The following is a 20,189-nucleotide window of genomic DNA, read 5'->3' as shown; positions in this document are numbered from 1 at the left end:
AGATGTAGCTTCTCAATTAGCTAAATCTAGTATGACTATGTATGGAGTTTTAAAACCAAAATAAGATATTTGTCAATGATATTGATTCTAAACTAATTATGTACACATTTTTCATTTGATATTGGCAGATAGTGTATCATGTATTCTGTTTGGTTTATCTTTTATCTCATTTGTTTTTCTTGCATGGTTTTACCACGTGAAGCCTAAGAAGACACTTTAAAATTTTGGTTTTAGTTGCTTTTGTTACCGTTTCATTTTGATAAATTATTTTATTAGTTAGCTTGTATAAAGTATTTTTTCTTATCTAACTAATTTTGTATGTGTTTACCACGTGAAGTCTAAGAAGAAATTTTGAAATTTTGTTTGTAGTTGTTTTTATTACCGTTTCGCTTTGATAAGTTATTTTATTTGTTAGTTTATATAAAATCTTTGTTCTTATTTAATTAATTTTTTATGTGTTACCACTTACCACGTGAAGTTTTAGAAGAAATTTTGAAATTTTGTTCCTCGAGACCGTTTTACTTTGAGAATTTATTTTATTTGTTAGTTTGTCTAAAATATTTGTTTGTATCTAATTAATTATTTATGTGTTTACCACGTGAAATCTAAGAAGAAAATTTTGAAATTTTGTTTGTAGTTGTTTTTGTTACCGTTTCGCTTTAATAAGTTATTTCATTTGTTAGTTTGTATAAAATATTTGTTCTTATCTAATTAATTCTTTATGTGTTTACCACGTGAAGTTTTAGAAACAAATTTGAAATTTTGTTCCTTGAGACCGTTTCACTTTGAGAAATTATTTTATTTGTTAGTTTTTATAAAATATTTGTTTGTATCCAATTAATTTTTTATGTGTTGAAACACATGAAATCTAAGAAAAAATTTTGAAATTTTATTTGTAGTTGTTTTTGTTACCGTTTCACTTTAATAAATTATTTTTTTGTTAATTTGTAAACACATTTATTCTTATCTAATTAATTTTGTATGTGTTTACCACGTGAAGCGTAAAAACAAAATTTATAATTCTAATTGATATTTACAACTTCTTTTAATTACCGTTTTCTCTACAATATGTATTATTATTTTTAACTAGTTTTTTATACGCGTTATGTTTTAAAAAAAACATTCATACGTATCTCATTTTTCTCTCTTGCGTTTACCACGTGAAGCCTACAAACAAAAATTTGAAACGGACTTTAATATTTGTAACTTTTCTTCTTTACCAATCATTCTAATTAACAATTGTAACTTTTTGTAAATTTTAAACCACAATTTTTTATTTTATTTTATAACTATTCACTCTAGCAACTTATTCCACTTATTATGATCTATAAGTTTGCACAACTGTTATAACATTAATTTCTATTTCAATTTATCCCTATTTATTTCTACAGTTTTGTGCGGCGGTATACACAAAATACTAATTTTCATAATGGGTGAAGAAGGTTGGTGCATCTAATAATGGTAACCGGTCGAGTTTAGAGTAATAAAAAGAAAGAAGTCGCCATGCAATTGTTATCGTACGTTTAATCATTGACCCATACTTTCACTTCGGGTGGGAAATATCAAACTTAACTATTAACGTTCGTGTGATGTGTGATCTTATTTTGACCCATTTCAGTCGTCTACGGGTCTTTCTTCTAAATGTGTATTATTGTTATTCACACGCCATTTTGTTAATTGTTTTTGGCAACTACTTCACAGTTCACACTATTTCGTCTCACCTAAATTTTGTACTAATTAAGACTTAAGTACAAGTATTGGTCGTTTTTGTTTTGTTTAATTCTGACGACCATCGTAGTTTAACTACTTGAAGCTTATCAATAATACGAATAGCAATTCATAGGATTTGTTGGCAAGTCACGGTTGTCTTTAACTATAAGGCACTTGAGAAAGTGTTAGTTGCATTAATTAGGGGTTTCTGGTACTTTAATTAAATGTTAACATGTCTTTTAAATTTTTATCAAACTTTTATTACTGATGTGGACTTGTCATACCAAAAAATGTTCTAGGTTTTGCTAATTATTGTTAATCCGCATTTCTTTCCATAGAAGTGGTATATTGAGATCGGTACGTATGTAATTATAGTTACTCTAACAACCCAAAATGATTTAGAAACATTTATTAGTTTCATGAATATTCCTTCATCTTATGTATAACAACATACTGTATCAAGGGAAATCAAACTAATTTTATTATATGTTTCGAGAACATTATAAAATTGGAAACGATCAAGTTATCCGAAACTTCCTACCAAGTTCAGTTTGAATTATATAGTATCGGTTAGATTATAATATTTTGAGCATGCCATGTTGTTAATGACATGTGGATGAGATTTTCACAAATTTTCTCTTAATTCAACACTGTTTCTACAAGAGCAAAAATCACTCGTCACCCTCAAAATTTTGACCTTTTATATGATCAATAATAACCAATATTCAGAGCCATATAAAATACCTCACACGTTAGGGGGAATAAAGAATATATATCTATAAACAAAATTGATAGAATCTTCCATCCGATATTTACGCTACTTAATAAAAAAACGCGAATCACATGGTAGATCTTCAAACAAACGTGTAGAACTACAAATCTAATTTACCAAAAAAAAAAAAAAAAACAGAAAATAATCAAACATTTATAAATAAAACATCTTTAAAATTTATTATGCCTATTAAATTTTACAAAATAATTAAAAAAAAATATATCTTTTATAGCTTCAAAATCTAAAACATTAGGTATTATGGAAGATTATATCTTATAAAAATATTTAAAACCTACATTTTTATAAGAAAATCATTTAATTTCCTTATCTTTTTATAGTGCTATAGGTTATTTTAATTAAAGATATTTGGTTCCTATTTAAAAGTTAAATATGAGGTGTAATATACTGTATATATAATTAAGAAAAAAAACTAGAGTGAAGCAAAGAACAAGAGTCTTCCTTGGTTCTCTTCACACCTCACACAACACAACACACGTTTTCTTTATGGACCGCTATTTCTTCTCCTAGCCAAGAGCTGTTACATATAATTTGGTAATAATAAATAAAAATCAAATAAATAAAAATTATTATACTTATATAATCACGTGCATTAATTACATAAATACACTTGTTCACAACAAACTATTTTACTTTTTTTTTTTTTTTTGCTTCTTTCTTCAATTAAAAAAAGGGAAAAAAATCTCATCAAAGATTCAAGAGTATATATAAAAACAGAAGTAGGGTTGGAGATGAAGAAAGTGTAAAGAAACTGTTTCATAATACTTTTTATTATTATTATTCTTTAGATTTTTTGCTTTGAGCTCTAAAATGGAGTGGATTCGTAGAGAAACAATTGGTCATGGAAGCTTCTCCACCGTTAGTTTAGCAACTACTTCCGGAAGCTCTGCAACGTTGTTTCCGCCGTTGATGGCTGTGAAATCATCGGGAGTTGTTTGCTCCGCCGCGTTGAGGAACGAGAGAGACGTTTTAGATTACCTCGGCGATTGCTCTGAGATCGTGAGGTGTTTTGGAGAAGGGAGGACGGTGGAGAACGGGGAAGAGATTTACAATCTGTTTCTCGAGTATGCTTCCGGCGGTAATCTGGCCGACCGGGTTAAAAATTCCGGTGAAGCTTTGCCGGAGTTTGAAGTGAGGAGGTTCACGAGATCGATTGTGAAAGGGTTGTGTCATATTCACAAGAATGGTTTCTCTCATTGTGATTTAAAGCTTGAGAATGTGTTGGTTTTTGGCGATGGTGACGTCAAGATTTCTGATTTCGGGTTGGCTAAACGGAGGAGTGGCGAGGTTGGCGTTGAGATTAGAGGGACGCCGTTGTACATGGCACCGGAGTGTGTGAACCACGGCGAGTTTGAGTCTCCGGCGGATATATGGGCTTTGGGATGCTCTGTTGTTGAGATGTCCAGTGGCAAAACGGCGTGGTGTTTGGAAGAAGGAGATATGATGAGTAATGTCATGTCTTTGATGGTACGTATTGGTTCCGGTGAGGAGGTTCCGAGGATACCGGTGGAATTGTCGGAGGAAGGTAAAGATTTCGTGAGCAAGTGTTTTGTAAAAGACGCGGCTGAGAGATGGACGGCTCAGATGCTTTTGGATCATCCGTTCGTAGCCGTTGATGATGATGGTGAGGAGAGTGGGTCTTTGAGTTTGAGGTGTGGCGAAGAAGAAGAAAAAGCTTCGGTTTCACCGAGAAACCCTTTTGATTTTCCCGGTTGGAATTCGGTTCAATCTCCGGTTAACGAGACGGTTACGTTCAGGTCATTGGTAAGTTCGCCGGAGGAGAGGATCAGTGGTTTGGTCAGTGAGATGCCTGATTGGTCGGTGTCGTGTGATTGGGTCAACGTGAGGTGAAGAATGGAGTTAGTTTTATTTTTTCTTTGTTGTGGAGAAAGGACCAAGTCATTTCTGTTGTACGAGATTATTATGGGGTCTCGTTTTTTTAAAATGTTTGACGGTCATGATTTATAATCCTTTTTTTCTTTTTTTGTTTAATTTAGCTCGTTGACTCATGTAAATACATTTGAAATTAGAGAAGATTCTTGGATGATGAAACTGAGAGTTTTTTTGTGCGCCATATGTTAACATTCATTGTTACAACATTCATTGTTACAACTAATCAGTCTTTTGTAACAGAGATTATTGTCTGAATTCGGGAAAAAAAAAAAAAAGAAGAAGCTTTGATGAATTATCTGTCGGTTATTAGATTTAATATGAGAAAGTTGTCAGAATGAGAACCAATTCAATCCTACAAGAAGAAGCCTTTTTGCCACCGACTTAACTTAAGTATGTTCTAAAATGCTGGCTTTTGTAATAAAGATTTAGTGTAAGATTCGATTTAATTATAGGGATTAGAGAGGATAGTTTAATACAGTAATTGCTATGCAGGGGAAGGTTTCAGTTTGGTTTTGGTTGAAGTCGGTTTGTAGCCAACCGAAACAATGGCGACAATAGAAATTGGGCCCTAAAGTCCCTTTTTAACAGATAATATAATTGGGCTTTTGACTTGGAATGAGCCATGAGGGAAGTAATTAATTTCCTTGTGTTGCAATCTTAAATTTAAACCATACTCTCTCTACGATATAAATTCAAGGGTGATACATTTGAACGTGTATACTCGTTCTTTATGCATCTTTACAGATTCTCCTGATTGAATATTATCTCTACTAAGAAGAAAAGTCAAGGAAGACTCGGTCTAATTCACGATAATACATGACTGTTCTTTGCACATATATATAATTGCACATGGTGATAGAATATTTTAAAACAAAGTATGTAATTGATTAATTATAGAGAATCATACCACTTTTAAACGACCAAAAGGATCATAAAAGTAATTGAAATTTTGATAAATCAAGAAAATTCCAAATTCCAAAGTAACATCTGTTAATTAAACGCCGCGTTTTAGTTAAATTTATCATACAATATCCCATCACTTGAAAGAAACATTCGCATTTAACTCCATACATTTTGAGTACTCTCTCTCTCTCTCTGTTTCTTTCTTCCTTCAACAACACATCAAAAACTTACAAAAATGGGATCCAATATCTTGTTTAATCTGATGCTCATAGCTTTATGTTTATTACCGTTCGGTCACAGTCTCGAGGTTCTTCTTTTACATACTTCTCCTCTTATGTTAAGGAATCTTTTTTTTTTGTTTGTTAGTAACAGAGAGGTTGTTTTTGATTTTGCTAAACAGATGGGAGAAACATGTAGCCCGAGCAGCAAATGCGACGCCGGATTGAGTTGCCAGAGTTGTCCTGCGAATGGTAACACCGAGTCTACTTGTACCCGGATCCAACCACTCAACCCGACTTCAAAGGTTTCCTTTTACAACTTTCTTGATTTTGTTTCTTTTGGTTCTTGAGTCATGTGATGATGGATTTTGCATGTGGTTTTGATGATGGATAGGTGAATGGTTTGCCGTTTAACAAGTACTCGTGGCTAACTACACACAATTCGTACGCAATCACGGGGGCAAATTCGGCAACTGGCTCAATCTTGCTCTCCCCTAAGAATCAAGAAGACTCAATCACCAACCAGCTTAAGGTCCACGCTTCATCTTTTACTTTTTACTTTGACGATTTCGCATTAGAATTTTCCTTGCTAATTTTGGTATTTGACTTAATTTGCAAGTATCTTTTTTTCTTTGCCTTAGGTTTTAATAAACGACAATGTCTGCTTTAGTTGGTGGCTTTCAATGAAACTCTTTTTGTTATGTGAAAGATCAACTTTTTTTTTTACTTTCCACGTGTAACAATGAAACTCAGATCCGATTTTTTGACCTTTTCCTCAATGATTTGTTCTTTACATGTTAGTTTGTGAATGTGTGAACTGTCACTATGATTTGATTATTAATTGACATTAGGAGTTTGGTTGTTGTTGCAGAATGGTGTGAGAGGGATTATGCTTGATACTTATGATTTTCAGAACGATATATGGCTTTGTCATTCCACAGGAGGGACTTGCTTTAACTTCACAGCCTTTGTAAGTTGCAATTGAATCATTTGAATTTGGATTATGACTCAAGAAAAAAATCTATTAACGAATTAACCTCTGCAGCAACCGGCTGCTAATGCGCTCAAAGAGATTAATGACTTTCTTGAATCGAACTTATCTGAGATTGTTACCATCATTCTTGAAGATTATGTCAAGTCTCCTAATGGTTTGACTAAGGTACATTTGCTGACACCACCGTTTGATAGATTGTATATACTATATGTATCTAAGGCGACAAATCAATCTTTTGCTTTGAAAGGTTTTCAAAGCATCTGGATTGAGTAAATTCCAGCTACCACTTTCGAGAATGCCAAAGGACGGTAAGGACTGGCCAACGGTGGATGATATGGTAAAGCAGAACCAAAGGCTTGTGGTTTTTACTTCGAAGAAGGATAAAGAAGCTTCTGAAGGTTTTGCTTACCAGTGGAATTACATGGTTGAAAACCAGTGTGAGTTTTTATGAACTTGAATCAGACATGAATCTAGATTAAGGACCAGCTTGACGAGATGATGTTGTGTTGTTATGTAGATGGCAATGAAGGATTGAAGGATGGATCATGCTCGAGTCGATCTGAATCTTCTCCATTGGATACCAAGTCTCGGTCTTTGGTGTTCCAGAACTACTTTGAAACTAATCCTAATACCACGCAAGTGTGTGCGGATAATTCCTCTCCATTGATCGAAATGATGAGAACGTGCCATGGGGCAGCGGGTAAAAGGTGGCCTAACTTCATAGCTGTCGATTTTTACCAGGTGCTCCTTTCACGGATCCAACATTAATATGAGCTGATCATCTAAAAGTTTGTCCCTTTATAGAACCAAGAAGTCGAATATTCAGAATCTCTTTGTGATATTGAATGTTTGATTGCAGAGGAGTGACGGTGGAGGAGCTGCTGAAGCTGTAGATGAAGCAAACGGCCGTGTCACATGTGGTTGTGACAGCTTAGCCTATTGCAAGGTACCTTACATTGAACACATCATATTCCTCTTCCTTCAGAGCACAGCCTTTTGACTCAAATTGAGTTCTTAATTTCTTGAAACTCACTTAAGATTATGGAATAAAATTCATCAAATTGAGGTAATGAGAATGTGTTTTTGCATATGAAAACAGTCGAACGCACCTTTTGGAACATGTGATGCTCCTCCTCCAAAGTCGTCTCCCTCACCAGTCACTGGTCAAACTTCTAAAAGGGATCCGACAAATCTTCCTGTGGGTAATGCTGGTTCTACAGCAATTGGATTGTCATCTCTCATTCTGATCTCTGCGGCGACTCTCTTACTATGGTGATACTTCTTCGGTGAGCTCAGTTTGCTTTGATATGACACAAATGTTTTTATTCCCCTTAATACATTTCCACAAAATGACCAAAACATTCAATACATTATTGGTGAGTAGAAGTTTTGAGATCATGATGTTGTAAAAAAGAGTGAAACCAGTGGCAAAGCTGATACTAGGTGTTGTACACACAGACACAAACACACTGAACCAAACAACCCATGTTTGTGTAAATTATCAATGCAGTTCACCAACAGGAGCTTCATTGAGCCAGAGAAAGTGGATGAAGTCATACAACTTGGCGCTGACACTAACCTGCAAGTGTAAGTAAAAAAAAAAGGTTTCTCTCAGAATGCTCTTGACACAAACAGATTTTCTCAGGTGTTTTGTTAGATTATTATACCTTATATGGAGTAGGGTTTAATCTTCTCATATGATCGGGTCGCATATTTTCGAGCTGTTTGATGCAACGGTTTCTTAGCTCTTTCAATGGTTCTAGCTCTTCCCTAGCTTCATCTTCATGGCAGTAAAAAGGAAGAACATAATGAGTCTTAAGTATTTGTCAGTATCCTGCAAGAACTGAGAGCTCTGTTTTAACCTGCATTGCCACGCCAATAGCATTTCAGAAGCTCTTCAACACGTTGTGGCACCACATAAGCCCTTTTCGATTCATTAAATGGATGACGGCAAAGTAACCTTTCACCGACCTTAGGATCCAGAAAAAAAAATATTGAAACGGCAAATAAAAAAGCTTAAATCTTTCAAGAAAGCTAATGTCTTTCGTTTACCTTTGGAGGTGGTTCGTTCTCTCCAGTCATTATATCAACAAGAGGGTAACCCTCTTTTCCGAATAATCTGTAAGTACGCTTTTTACATGGTATTGATACCTGAAGAGAGCAAAAAAAGAAAAGCGAGAAGGTTTATACAAAGAAGAACACAGAAAGTTTGAAGCAACATTCTTAGTAAAGAAACGAGTCCAGATTTCAACCTTAGTAACATCTTCAGAAAGTTTGATCCGCGGCTGACTATTTATCTCCACCAGTTTGAAAACACAACCTAACGCAGCTTGCGCATAGCAAGTCACTAAGTTGGTTCCAATTCCAAATGCATCTACTTCATGACCCTTTTCAGGATGAAACAAATATTTTGTTACATTTCAAGGTGAGGCCTAAAGGTAATTAAGGTTAAGCAGGGATTACCTGTTTATTAAGGGCATCGACTGTCTCTTCGTTTAGATCATTACTAGCAGTGATGATCATCTTCCCGAAATCGGGAACTTTAAGGTCTCTCTCTATGGCACAAAAGAATTTCCTGACCTCAGTAGAAAGATAGGCCAAGTCACCTGAATCCAATCTAATGCCTACTGCTTTGTATCTGCATAACAGCGCAAAGTCATGAAATTTCAAGCAATTGCAATGGCTAATCAAGTATGGAGCAGAAGTGGAAGATTTGCTTACATACCCCAATTCATTAAGTGCTAGAGCAACAGCACAGAAGTTTGGAATTCCACTCTTCATCACCTGTAAGAAGGTAAGAAACACTAGTTCTTTGTAAGTCTGACAACAAAGATAAAAAAAAATTCAGATGAGATATAAAAAGTCTTATTACTCACATCGTATGTGTCTACAAGAGCGAGAAAGGAGTTGGGGAATGCCAACGCGTATGAAATGAATGCTGCAAGTTCGCTTTGATTTGTCTCGGAAAAAATCCCTTGTAGTGAAGATGAATTCTGTTGTCCACCATTCACAAGATAGATTTAAAGAGATGAATCAAAACAGAACAATACTAAACAGAGACAAAATCTAGATTTGACTTAACAAACCTGAAGCTTTGTCAGGCATGTTTGGACCAAACTAACAAAATCCCCACAAGTGCCTTTCCCATCAGAAGTTCGAAGCACTTTTTCAAGAATCTCATCAAGGCTCTACAAAAAAAGCCAGTGTCAAGTATAAATCTTTACACTACTACTTCTAACATTCCAATAGTACAAAATATTGTAACTTCCAATTCCCAATCAATTATGTTCACTACATATTGAAACGAGATTTTCCAAAAATTTTGCTAAAGCCAACTTACCATGAATGAGCTAACAAAAGCATGGGAATGAGTACCACGAAGGGGTATCCCAAACAGTCTTCCCGCTGCAACATTGCTGCAGTAATAACAAAGGGAAAAAAAAAATCAAAACCTCTCCTCCCTTTCGATGTTTCCAAAACAAAGCAAAATCACTAGTAAAGACATGCCTTGTTCCATCAAAACCTCCAAGGTAGCAATATTTTGATGCACTTATTGCGCCATCGGGTCCCTAGAACAAGACATATCAGAGATGCAACAAACAAAATCTCATCATCTAAGGCTAAACATATAACATGTTCTAAGGGGAAACCTGAGCTCTTCGAGCACCAAACTCAAGCAGAAGCTTAGATTTCCCAGCAACAAACCGATGTCTTGCTGCATTAGTAGCAACCAAAGATGCATAATTGATGAGATTGAGGAATGGAGTTTCCAACAATTGCACAACCTAAGTAAGGCATGAGAAAACAGAAACCGATCAAAACCTGATCATTCAAATTATTAGAGAGTAGAGATGATAATAAACTCACAGCAACAGGGCCTTCGATTCTGAGTAAAGGAACTTTAGGGAAAACAACTGATCCTTCCGAGATTGCATACACTTCAATGTCAGAACAATCAAGTCCTCGAAGATAATCACAGAAAGCTTCCTGATTTTGATATTACAAAACAGTAAACAAAGACATGGATGAAAAACTGAACCTTTTGAGATGAGAGATTTTGCTATACCTCACATCCAGGCAACGAATCACGAACAAAGTCAATCTCTTGATCAGTCAAATTGAAATTAGCGAGGAATTTGATGCATTCTTCTAATCCAGCAAATATAGTGTATTCTCCACCAAACGGGTTCTTACGAAAATACAAATCAAACCTGAAGAAAATTGAAAAACAAAGGTGAAATTTTTATACTTTGTGGAAATCAAAGGAACAAACTTTATTTGAAGACTAACACAGATCGCTCGGATTGCTTGCCAGCTTTCCAATAAGCATAAGCCATGGTGAATTGGTAAAGATCATTGAGCAGAGGTGTGACCATCGGGTTAGTGGGTCCGTCAATGACCCGACCCGATTGCTTCCCATCAAGACCGTTCTCTTTCTTCTCCATCAAAACCCTGTCTTTGCTGCGGCGGTGTCTCCGGCGAGTTTATTTATGTGAGTGTGTGTGGGGTTAAGTATAGGAAAGAGTGGTCACTGACGACACTTTCAACTCTACAGTCGTCTTCAACCAAATTCTTTCTCTGATATTTTCGTTGAAAGAGAATCCCAATTACTTTCCTTTTTTTTAACATATTAACATTTTTCTTTACGAATTTCCTTTTTTACTTTTTATGTTCTCAAATGGTATACTCAATAACAAAATTTTATACAAATATACAGCTTCTTACAATTATGGTACAGTTTTTACATATAGTTTTAGTTATTATAAAGTGTGCTGATGAAGTGTTACTAGAAGTTTAAGCATCAAGCATCTTACAAGTTACAACAACACTTACAGATGAAAAAAACTTTGAAACACTCTAGTCCATGACCATGTAGATACCAAAAAGTTCTCTAGAAGCTCATCTTTTGTAATTTACAAACCCAAGTCATTTTAATCTCCATACAAAGCGAAGATGATTTAGAAATTTACATCCGACCATTAACATACATAAACCTAACAAATTACTCTGTATTAAAAGTTTTTTATATATATATAGCTATTAGATCCAAAGACTACACTCTAGAGTTCGTGTCAACAACATTTTCTGAATAAAATAGAACCTTACAAAAAAATAAAGACCGTTAAATGCATATCCATTGTAGGCTGGCTGCAGCTTTTGTTTCTTGCGTTCTAAGAAACAAGAACACAGAGAACGAAAGATGAGATTCTATTCAAGTAAGTCGATCTTTTAAGTCAGGTTGTTGTCCATCAAAACCAGCTTGTTCCCCTGCAAATCCCCAAATGTCGCAATATTTAACACGAGACATTGTCAATGCCTTACAAAACTTGAGTTAAAAGATTAAAAAATCAATAAGACTTTATACCTGTTAAGTTTGTGTTGGAATGACCAAGGTTCAACCTTTGATGAGCTAACCCGCCTTCTCGACTCATATCCTTTAGTAACAAACAAAATCTATAGTAAGCAAAACTACCTTTCAAGACTTTGGATTATATAGTGAAAATGTGTTATTATAACTACGCACCACAGGTGAAGTAAGGAGAGGGAAAGGTCCAAAGTGACTGCGAATGGAAGGTTCCAACGCGTAAGAAGAAGGCACGGTATTGATCATCTCCGGAGCATTAGAATTCGAAGTAAATTGATTGGTGTGATTAAGCAAAGGATCATTGGTTGCTTCCGGAGGTCGAATCTGAGAGAGTTGCAGTGGGTGTAATGTAGTTCCAGGTAAGCACAAAGGATGCAAGTTTACTCCATTTCTCATTGTCAACATCTGCAAAGATCAAACAAAACAACTCCTTTCATCATCACACAGAGGACAGAATGGTGTTGGTTATAATAATAAACTTCTTGAATCTGTTGTACTGACCTGAACTTGGAGCTGAAGCTGTTTCAAATACTCTATAGCTTCATCAAGCATCGAAGCCTTATCCGTCTTCCCCGACAAACACATTGCAAATGGCCATCATAATCAGACCCAAAAAAGAAGTAAAATGGAAAGAGAGTGATTCATATTTATAAGGATGTGTCTCTCTGTATATATAGTATTATTTACCTTATTTGAATTTGGGATGAGACTCTGTAAAGCTTTCATTTTTTCATTGATTCTACTTCTTCTCCTCTGTAAGAACAAGAGTCTTAATCAATGTCTTGAATAAAAATCTATACTTTGGATAATAGACAAAAGAGCTCATAAAAAAAACCTTCTCAGAAAGATTATGAACTTCAGCAGCTCTGCATCTCTTAGAAGAAGTACGCGAAGGACCTGACTTGGAGGAAGGAGCTTCATCAACCACAGCTTCTCCTCCTTCCTGCTTTCATTCAAGCAAAAATTAACAAAGACTCACAAAACTACACACACGCACATTTTAAGGGAGGGGAGAACCAAAAGTACAGATCCGTCAGAGAAAAAAATCTCTTTATAGAAACATTATTAGGAAACAAACAAAACAAAGATTGAAACTTTTGAAACATGCAAGAAAGAAACAGAGAGTTTGAGGAAATTTCAAAAAAAGCACCTCGCTTTCGCAGTCATACTCATCTGTCTCATTCCCACTAGCTCCAACGGAAGAAGACGACACTCTAGTTCCAGAGCTGTTTCCCTGAGCGTTGTTGTTACCACCACCAGAGAAACCGAAACACGCGGCGGCAGAGGCTGATCCAACGGCTGAGCTTCCACCGACTAAAACCTCAGAGAAATCTCCGACGCGCTTCGTTGTCATGAAGGCAGAATCAGACGGTGGGTGTTGAGAAAGGAAACATCTCGAGTTATCTGCATGTGGGTCACCGTGAACTCCGATCATAGAAGTAGTCGTCGCCGGAGAATAGTAAGAAGGTAAAGGAGAAGAACGGTCGAAAATATGCCGGAGAAACAGAGAGATTTCGTCGGAGGAAGAAGGTGGATGATGATTGCTACTGCGAGTATCGTAAAGCGAGGAAGAAGATGAAATCAATTTCTTATCTCCCATCACTCTCTTCTTCTTCTTCTCTTCTCTTTCTTCTCTTTGTGATATCATTAGAGCACAAAAAAATAATAAAAGCAGTTAAAGCTTTGGAAAAAAAAAACAGAGTTTTTGAGATTTTATGGGCATGGAGAGAGAAGAGAAAGAAGAGAGAGAGATAGGGAGTGTCAGTCACGCGCCAGCTAGGAAACAAAAGTTAAAATGATTGGTCTGTCATATGGATAAATGTGACTGACGCTGTTACTGTAGCAAAAGCAATGAGCTTGTGTCAGCTCTCGGTTTTTTCAAACCAAAGTTATTTTTTTATCTTCTCCTCTCCCAAAACTTTTTCCTCGTCGCACGTGAGACACACTAAACTTAGTACTCCTAGTTACCTTATTTTTTTTTCTGGTAACAAATAATATTACCTTTATCTGTTTTCTCATAGTCTATTATTTAAAATAGAAATTTGTTAAGATACATATATGCATTTATATAGTTTAGAAGAATAAAAATGAATGATATATCTCAAACTAAAGTTTAATTTGATGGGGAAATTTTGAAGAATTCCTTTAGTTAATAGAAAACGAAAGTTATACGACTTGGGTGTTTTGACAAAATTATTTCCACTTTTAGTAATTTGATTATTGTAATTGTAAAATATTAAAAACTGGTGACGTGATAAACAAGAATACAGTAGTTGCTATTTTATTCTATTGACTAGTAATATAATATATGCCCCATGCCACTGACATGCGTTAAACTACATTTTTCGTATCGTGATTATGATCGGAATAACGATGTTGTATTTTTATCTGTTTTTCAACTATATACAACTCTCGAACGTTCGCGTGTGACCGTGATCTAAACTGAAACACGACCTTTTTCTAAAAATCAACTATTCAACTTCTAGTATATATGGTGGTAATTTACTTTTCACAAATATGATCCGGATCCAAAACTAGTATTTTATAGCATATACCCTTATAATATAAGGTTCAAAATATATAGAAGAAAAAGTAAATTGGATTTAGTATAGAATCCTTTGTTTAAGTGATGGCCATGTTCAACATATTCGTGTTGCGGCAAAACAAAGCGAATGCAGAACTATAATACAGACGGCACCAATTCCTTGGTGAAGTGAAATTTATATATTAATTTTAGTCGTAAAGTTGCACCATTTCAGTTTCAGCTTTTCTTTTATAATCTGCACATATATTAGTCGTTCAGTTGTACCATTCTGTTTCGATATGTAGTTCTTCTTCTTAGCAGATTATAAAATAAAATATAAATTTGGAAGTTATCTATTTTAACATTGTATATAGACGTTATTTTGCTTGCACTGAATAAATCAAATGTACTTGTTCTCTCGATGAATGAACAAAACTGCATCACTTATTTCAATTTTGCAGCATTCACTTAACCTCGTATTTACAATTTCCGAAACAAAGGAAAAGCAAATGGGGAGACAATTACTAAAAAGCCTGCAGCATTTTGTTCAGCTTCTGTTTTTCCATTATTTTATCAAGTTCGTTTTCCTGGTACTATATATATTTACTAATTAAAAACTTGCTTTTATTAAGTAAGTATCGTCAGTGATAAGAAAGTGAATTAATGATCAAACATATATCCAAAAGACTGTACTAAGAAATATCCTCAATTAACGTAAAGAGTTCTTCAATCGCCCAAATCAAACAACGGATCTGATTTTTACTCCATTACTCAACATACAAATCTCATTTTCATCTAGAAAAAGAAAATAAAAAATTAGCATGATACATAAAAAGACAAGATTTAGGGTTTCTAGAATTGTCAAAGATATTAATGAAGAGATGGTTGAGGGATGTTTTAATAGTTTTGTTCAAAAAATTAGCATGATACACTTTTTTTTGGTCTAGATTCTAACAAGATAGTTGATTGTTTTCAAGTTGTGTTGTTTTTTTATTGGTGGTTTGAATTTTATGGAATTTTCAAGTTGTGTCTCTGTATGTTTAAAAGACCCATACCTCGTTGTCTTGTCTGATTTGAAAGTCAGTAAAACAAAATCAAAATAAAAAAAGATGATCCTAAACTTCTTTTTCACCTTTTATCATCGTTTCGCTGCCATCTTTTTCTTCATATACAATAAATAATATAAGATATTATTGTATGTCCATACGCAACATACCAAAGTAATACATATGATCGATCCATTACACGGATAATATAATGAGTTGCACATATATATAACTCGACCCTAAAAGTTTATGCGACGTTAGGATGCACACTAGATAAATCTTTCCTACAAAGCAAAAAAAAACTTCTTTTTCTTTTCTACCATAAAGTTGTGGATTCTCGCTATTCATACATAAACATGAAAGTTATAGTATATTGGATTGTTACATATACCCTGCGAAAGGGACCACGAGATCATTAGGATCTCTATCATAAATTCAACATCACACGTCAAATGAGATCCCCGAGACAACTCTCCCCACTTGGATCCTTAATTATAAAAGCTCCTATAATCATTTATTTTTAAAAAGCCAGTGGTAATCAAAAGTAAAAATAAATTGAATTCAAAGGCTTTTAACAGTTTTGAAAGAGTTCTACCAAAAATGTTATCGCAAAAACAAAAATGTAATGGTGAACTAAAGTGGTTTTTATAACTAGCTAGAGTCTGATAGTAGGCAATCATGGCGTCGTTTATTCCATTAAGTATTTTTCAACAACTTACATTGATATTGTTGATAAAAGTGTTCACTCACAGTCAACTTAGATTACTTGTGTCGTGATAAACGTTGAACCGAGAAAGGAAGAGTTCATTTATTTCTGTGTGTTATGTATTACCAATGGTAATAGAAACTGAATCCGGAAAGATGTGTACACAAATCCAAAACTACATGTTGAAGAGTAGTCGTTGTGTTGTTATGATCAAAATAATGAAAAATTTGGTGCACACACTAATGTTTGAAGACGATATTAATTATACTCCACCCAAAGAAAAAAAACAGATCGAACGGTAAGATAAGCAAGTAGTAGTTAGAGATAGCCTAGAGATGCGCAAACGAATAATAAGCTTAACGTCACAACTCACAAACCTTAGCATTGATCATCAGACGGTGGATAATTCACGAGAGAGAGATTTGAAAAGGCTGTGGATAGAGGGGTGGTGTGATCTGGTGTGACATCGTCCTTTTAGAGTGTTCCCAAGACACACGTGTTGTGTTCTCATTAGTTAGTTAGTACAACAAAGTTTAAGTAGGATCGGACGGTGTAAATAAAGCTGGGAAGATGTACTTTGGTTTGAATACGCACTCGTACAAAATCAAAGAAATCTTCTTCTACTTTGGTTGGGTCTCTCGCGGCTCATTTCAACAATCCTATCACTTTGACTCTCTCTGTCTATGTGTGTTGTAGCTCTACTTCTACTTCTACGCGCAAGTTCTACGCACGTTGATCAGACGCGTACGTACACAGCCAGTGGAAGATTTGTATAGTTGTCAGACGAATCTTGTTAAAAGATTTGATGATGATGATGAATAACGAACTCTCTAAAAGCAATGCAAGTGAAAGAAAAAAAAAAAGGTTTTTTCGATACCAACCAAAAGTAAAAGGTCTAACTTTTGTAAGATTTTCATTAAAAAATTTATATCACACTGCATAAAATTTATTATGGGTTATAGGTCCATCCAGTATATTGGCCTATTTTTAAGAAGAACAACACTTAAAAGTCTGAAATTCTAAACATTGAAGGAGAGAAAATAAGATCTTTTGCAAATGGGCTTTAAAAAATGGACATAATAAACCCAAAAAACTATCATGGTTTAGGACCACTATATTTTGTAGGCCTAACATGTTTAACTTAATTAATAAGGCCTTAACTATATTGGCCCGTTCTATTCAAACGATATTAAATAAAGGCCTTATAACAATTTGGCCAATTCTTCTTCATTTTCTCTTACTGTTACTTTTCTTTAAATATAATGAAAAAGCTGAGACTTTAGCCATTATTTCTCACAGTGAGTCTAGCTAACTATAATAACTCCTCTCATATTTATTGAATTTTTATGTTTTCAATAACGTGATGAAATCAAAAACTATAAAGATCCACAAAAGCGCCGACATAGTTTCTTGGGAATAAGCCTAGATTTGACTTATCATCCATAGATTAGCAAAAATACAATCTTTCTAGTATCTACGACTCGCAATCAATTCTCTCCACAAAGTATAAACCTAAAATAATTTGAACCACTGTCACGTTACGTACATATATATTTATTACAAAATAAAAAAAATGCGTGTTAAATAACCTTAAACTCTTATGTGGGGTTTGCTTTTTTGGGTGGGAAAATTGAATATGGTATAAATCCTAAGGTATCAATGTGTATAAATACGAAATGATCAACATCATCTTTCCTGATTTGGTTATTTCGTAGTTAGTATTTCGATACTATAGTCTCTCTAACTCTTATCATATAAACGCAACTATATATAATTTTTTTCGTATGTGAGTTACAGAAAATTATGAAAGGGATTGAATATGAATATGAAGAAGAAAAAAGTAGGTATGAGTCACAATTTGTACCCTAATTTGGGTGGTTCCCATGCTTATCACGACATTTTTAGATGGACCACGATATTTTCTACTTTTATGAAATTTATAAAGTTGTCAAAATAAGCAAAAACACAAAATAATATGCTTTTACCTGAATTGGAAACTCGTGAGACTCTTTAGTCTAATCTAATAACACGAAATTGTGTGTTTTGATAACATTTTTGGGATGTGAAAAAACACCTTTCACTCTTTTGGACTTTGTTTGTAAATTCGGAAAGCAAAATCATTTTATTTATTGACTATTCAATGCTTACTAATTCTAATCTTAATAATTATTCCTAGATAATGTTTAGACCAAAATAAACACTACCAAGTTTACACTAGAAGAAAATAAACTTGGTCTTCGTTTCAGATTTTGTTTTTCTTTTACTTGTTTGTTTATGAAACTTCAAAGCCAAATTAGAAAGCAAAATTTAATTGTTTGGTTCGAGATAATGTCTATATATGTTGGGTTTAATTGTTTTTGGTTGATTTAATATTCTTATAATTTGATTCAAATGCTTGATTTATGGTTTACTTGACTTTAAAAAAACCTGTTAAGTTTTCTTAAATATAGCAACAAACGTGGTATTGTACCAATATGTAATAGTAGTAACATTATAAATTAGTAGTGAAACAATGCAAACAATGGAGCTTGGTAATGGGAACTATATGAAAGAAATAGAAATTTGAATGTTACAAAATGCATTAAAAATAGAAAATACAAATACAAATCTGATGGGAGATTACCATAAATAGAAATTGCGTTGAAAGCGATGGGACAAAACAAAGGCAATAAGGTAAGAAGATTGTCGGCGAAGGACAACAAAATATGATGAAGCTGTGTATGTGTTTTAATTGATTCTTCTCCACTTCCACCAAAAAGAGATTCCTCAATAACAAAAATACAAGAAACATAATTTAAAAACAAAAAAAATTACTATACGAAAAGATATATACAGTTGTACTATTTGTAAACCTTTAGTTGATAACTTTTACTGCAACGGCAAAGAAAACAACAAAAAACTTACTGTTCGAGAATTACCAAATCACACAGGGATGGTAAAATCATATGAGTCTACGTTAATCAGTTTCAAAACCATGGTCATTCAAGATGAACCATTATTTATTTTTTCTACAACAATTTTTGGTTTAACTCCTATTATTTTACATAGAATACAATACAAATGAACTTCCACCTTTATTTCCATTTTCAATTGGGATGTCTTGGGGCAATAAGACGCATCGGACTAATATTCTAAATATGGAAACTGACATCTTGAATGGCAATACATAACTTAAAGAAACAAAGCCGAAAAGCAAACACATATATGGCAGACTGTAAAAAGTAAAAAACTTGCAGAGTAAAAAAAAAAAAAAACACTTTTTACAAAAACAACAGATATGATTTGTATTGAGTTTTCTACTCTCGTGATAAAAGAGGCCGAATCTAATGGTCTACGTGTCTCTGCAGAATAGACAGTGCTTCGACGCAAAAAGAAGAGATCTTAAAACTTACTAATAAACTTATTAAAAAACAGATCTCTTTCTACTAAAGTTGCTGCAGAACATGAGTTCGCTCTTCGCTGGTAAACAATTATAATAATTCAGTCTATCTCTAATGTGTTTAGAGAAGTATTAACATATATGTGTATAAGGTTTATTGTATAGTTAGAATATATAAGTCTCCTTTATCTTATATCTTATTTGATATACATGTACATATAAATACTGTTGTACAGACTTAGGAAACATTAATGAGAATCAGTTTTAATATTTGAGAGTGTTAATATGGTATCAGAGCTCTAACAACCTTCTTCACTCTCCGTTCTCATTCATCATCATCATCTTCTCTGATTCAGCTCCGATGAGCTTGTTTCTTCAACTTTTTGCTTCGATTTTACTTTCTTAAGCTTCGATTTCATCAATGAGTGTTTCTAATCGGAGTATTTTCATCGTTCTCATCATCAATCTTGTTTTTCTTTTCTTCTTCACTTGTTCTTCCGCGATTCTTCACTTTCTTTCAATTCTTTTCTGTTTCTTATCACTCGATTGAATCTTTGTTTCAAATCAACACTCGCGAGGTTTTTTCTTGGATCTAATGGCACCTTCATCGCCTAATCGTCCGACGACTCGTACTTCAACAGATCAGTATGATAATCCATAT

General features: G+C 34.1%; 4 protein-coding genes across 5 annotated transcripts; 2 read left to right on the top strand and 2 right to left on the bottom strand.

Annotated features, from left to right (window-relative positions):
* The first annotated feature begins 3,230 nt into the window (after window positions 1-3,230).
* On the top strand, window positions 3,231-4,574 carry LOC17881044 (mitogen-activated protein kinase kinase kinase 17). Its single transcript, XM_006286091.2, has one exon. It carries the CDS (start codon window positions 3,311-3,313, stop codon window positions 4,349-4,351), a length of 1,041 nt encoding a protein of 346 aa, XP_006286153.1. The 5' UTR covers window positions 3,231-3,310; the 3' UTR covers window positions 4,352-4,574.
* An 897-nt stretch (window positions 4,575-5,471) lies between these two features.
* Window positions 5,472-8,108, top strand: LOC17879554 (PI-PLC X domain-containing protein At5g67130). 2 transcript variants are annotated; one of them, XM_023778439.1, is made up of 10 exons: window positions 5,472-5,603; window positions 5,697-5,819; window positions 5,909-6,046; window positions 6,386-6,484; window positions 6,560-6,673; window positions 6,756-6,945; window positions 7,026-7,249; window positions 7,368-7,454; window positions 7,608-7,794; window positions 8,019-8,108. In XM_023778439.1, the coding sequence occupies exons 1-9, from the start codon at window positions 5,532-5,534 to the stop codon at window positions 7,782-7,784; spliced, it is 1,224 nt and encodes a 407-aa protein (XP_023634207.1). In that variant the 5' UTR covers window positions 5,472-5,531; the 3' UTR covers window positions 7,785-7,794; window positions 8,019-8,108. The 2 variants fall into 2 exon arrangements, with proteins under 2 accessions (XP_023634207.1, XP_006285729.1); XM_006285667.2 differs by lacking the exon at window positions 8,019-8,108 and having other exon boundaries at window positions 5,473-5,603; window positions 7,608-7,906.
* LOC17877999 (nicotinate phosphoribosyltransferase 1) lies at window positions 7,817-11,066 on the bottom strand. Its single transcript, XM_006285806.2, has 15 exons — window positions 10,799-11,066; window positions 10,575-10,719; window positions 10,376-10,495; window positions 10,159-10,293; window positions 10,016-10,077; window positions 9,849-9,924; window positions 9,595-9,696; window positions 9,385-9,501; window positions 9,234-9,292; window positions 8,972-9,146; window positions 8,761-8,895; window positions 8,561-8,659; window positions 8,371-8,479; window positions 8,176-8,288; window positions 7,817-8,087 (listed from the first exon to the last, which is right to left on the bottom strand). The coding sequence occupies exons 1-15, from the start codon at window positions 10,951-10,953 to the stop codon at window positions 8,010-8,012; spliced, it is 1,680 nt and encodes a 559-aa protein (XP_006285868.1). The 5' UTR covers window positions 10,954-11,066; the 3' UTR covers window positions 7,817-8,009.
* A 319-nt stretch (window positions 11,067-11,385) lies between these two features.
* Window positions 11,386-13,521, bottom strand: LOC17880750 (transcription factor SPATULA). The gene is made up of 7 exons (XM_006283899.2): window positions 13,024-13,521; window positions 12,709-12,816; window positions 12,561-12,626; window positions 12,375-12,440; window positions 12,033-12,278; window positions 11,874-11,943; window positions 11,386-11,776 (listed from the first exon to the last, which is right to left on the bottom strand). Exons 1-7 carry the CDS (start codon window positions 13,519-13,521, stop codon window positions 11,721-11,723), a joined length of 1,110 nt encoding a protein of 369 aa, XP_006283961.1. The 3' UTR covers window positions 11,386-11,720.
* Between the last annotated feature and the right edge of the window lie 6,668 nt (window positions 13,522-20,189).

Source organism: Capsella rubella, unplaced genomic scaffold (genome assembly GCF_000375325.1).
Source record: "Capsella rubella cultivar Monte Gargano unplaced genomic scaffold, Caprub1_0 scaffold_7, whole genome shotgun sequence".
NCBI lineage: Eukaryota > Viridiplantae > Streptophyta > Magnoliopsida > Brassicales > Brassicaceae > Capsella > Capsella rubella.
This window is presented reverse-complemented; position numbering and strand designations above follow the sequence as displayed.

Excerpts from the sequence above, each read along its gene's own strand:
- LOC17881044 (XM_006286091.2), top strand. The coding sequence starts at position 3,311 with ATGGAGTGGATTCGTAGAGAAACAATTGGTCATGGAAGCTTCTCCACC.
- LOC17879554 (XM_023778439.1), top strand. The coding sequence starts at position 5,532 with ATGGGATCCAATATCTTGTTTAATCTGATGCTCATAGCTTTATGTTTA. Across the intron at positions 6,047-6,385 it reads CAATCACCAACCAGCTTAAG|AATGGTGTGAGAGGGATTAT; the intron begins GTCCACGCTTCA and ends TTGTTGTTGCAG. Across the intron at positions 6,674-6,755 it reads CTCCTAATGGTTTGACTAAG|GTTTTCAAAGCATCTGGATT; the intron begins GTACATTTGCTG and ends TTGCTTTGAAAG.
- LOC17877999 (XM_006285806.2), bottom strand. The coding sequence starts at position 10,953 with ATGGAGAAGAAAGAGAACGGTCTTGATGGGAAGCAATCGGGTCGGGTC. Across the intron at positions 9,925-10,015 it reads GGAGGTTTTGATGGAACAAG|CAATGTTGCAGCGGGAAGAC; the intron begins GCATGTCTTTAC and ends TTATTACTGCAG. Across the intron at positions 8,088-8,175 it reads TAAACCCTACTCCATATAAG|GTTAGTGTCAGCGCCAAGTT; the intron begins GTATAATAATCT and ends TTACACTTGCAG.
- LOC17880750 (XM_006283899.2), bottom strand. The coding sequence starts at position 13,521 with ATGATATCACAAAGAGAAGAAAGAGAAGAGAAGAAGAAGAAGAGAGTG. Across the intron at positions 12,627-12,708 it reads TTCATAATCTTTCTGAGAAG|AGGAGAAGAAGTAGAATCAA; the intron begins GTTTTTTTTATG and ends TTGTTCTTACAG. Across the intron at positions 12,441-12,560 it reads TCATCCCAAATTCAAATAAG|ACGGATAAGGCTTCGATGCT; the intron begins GTAAATAATACT and ends TTGTCGGGGAAG.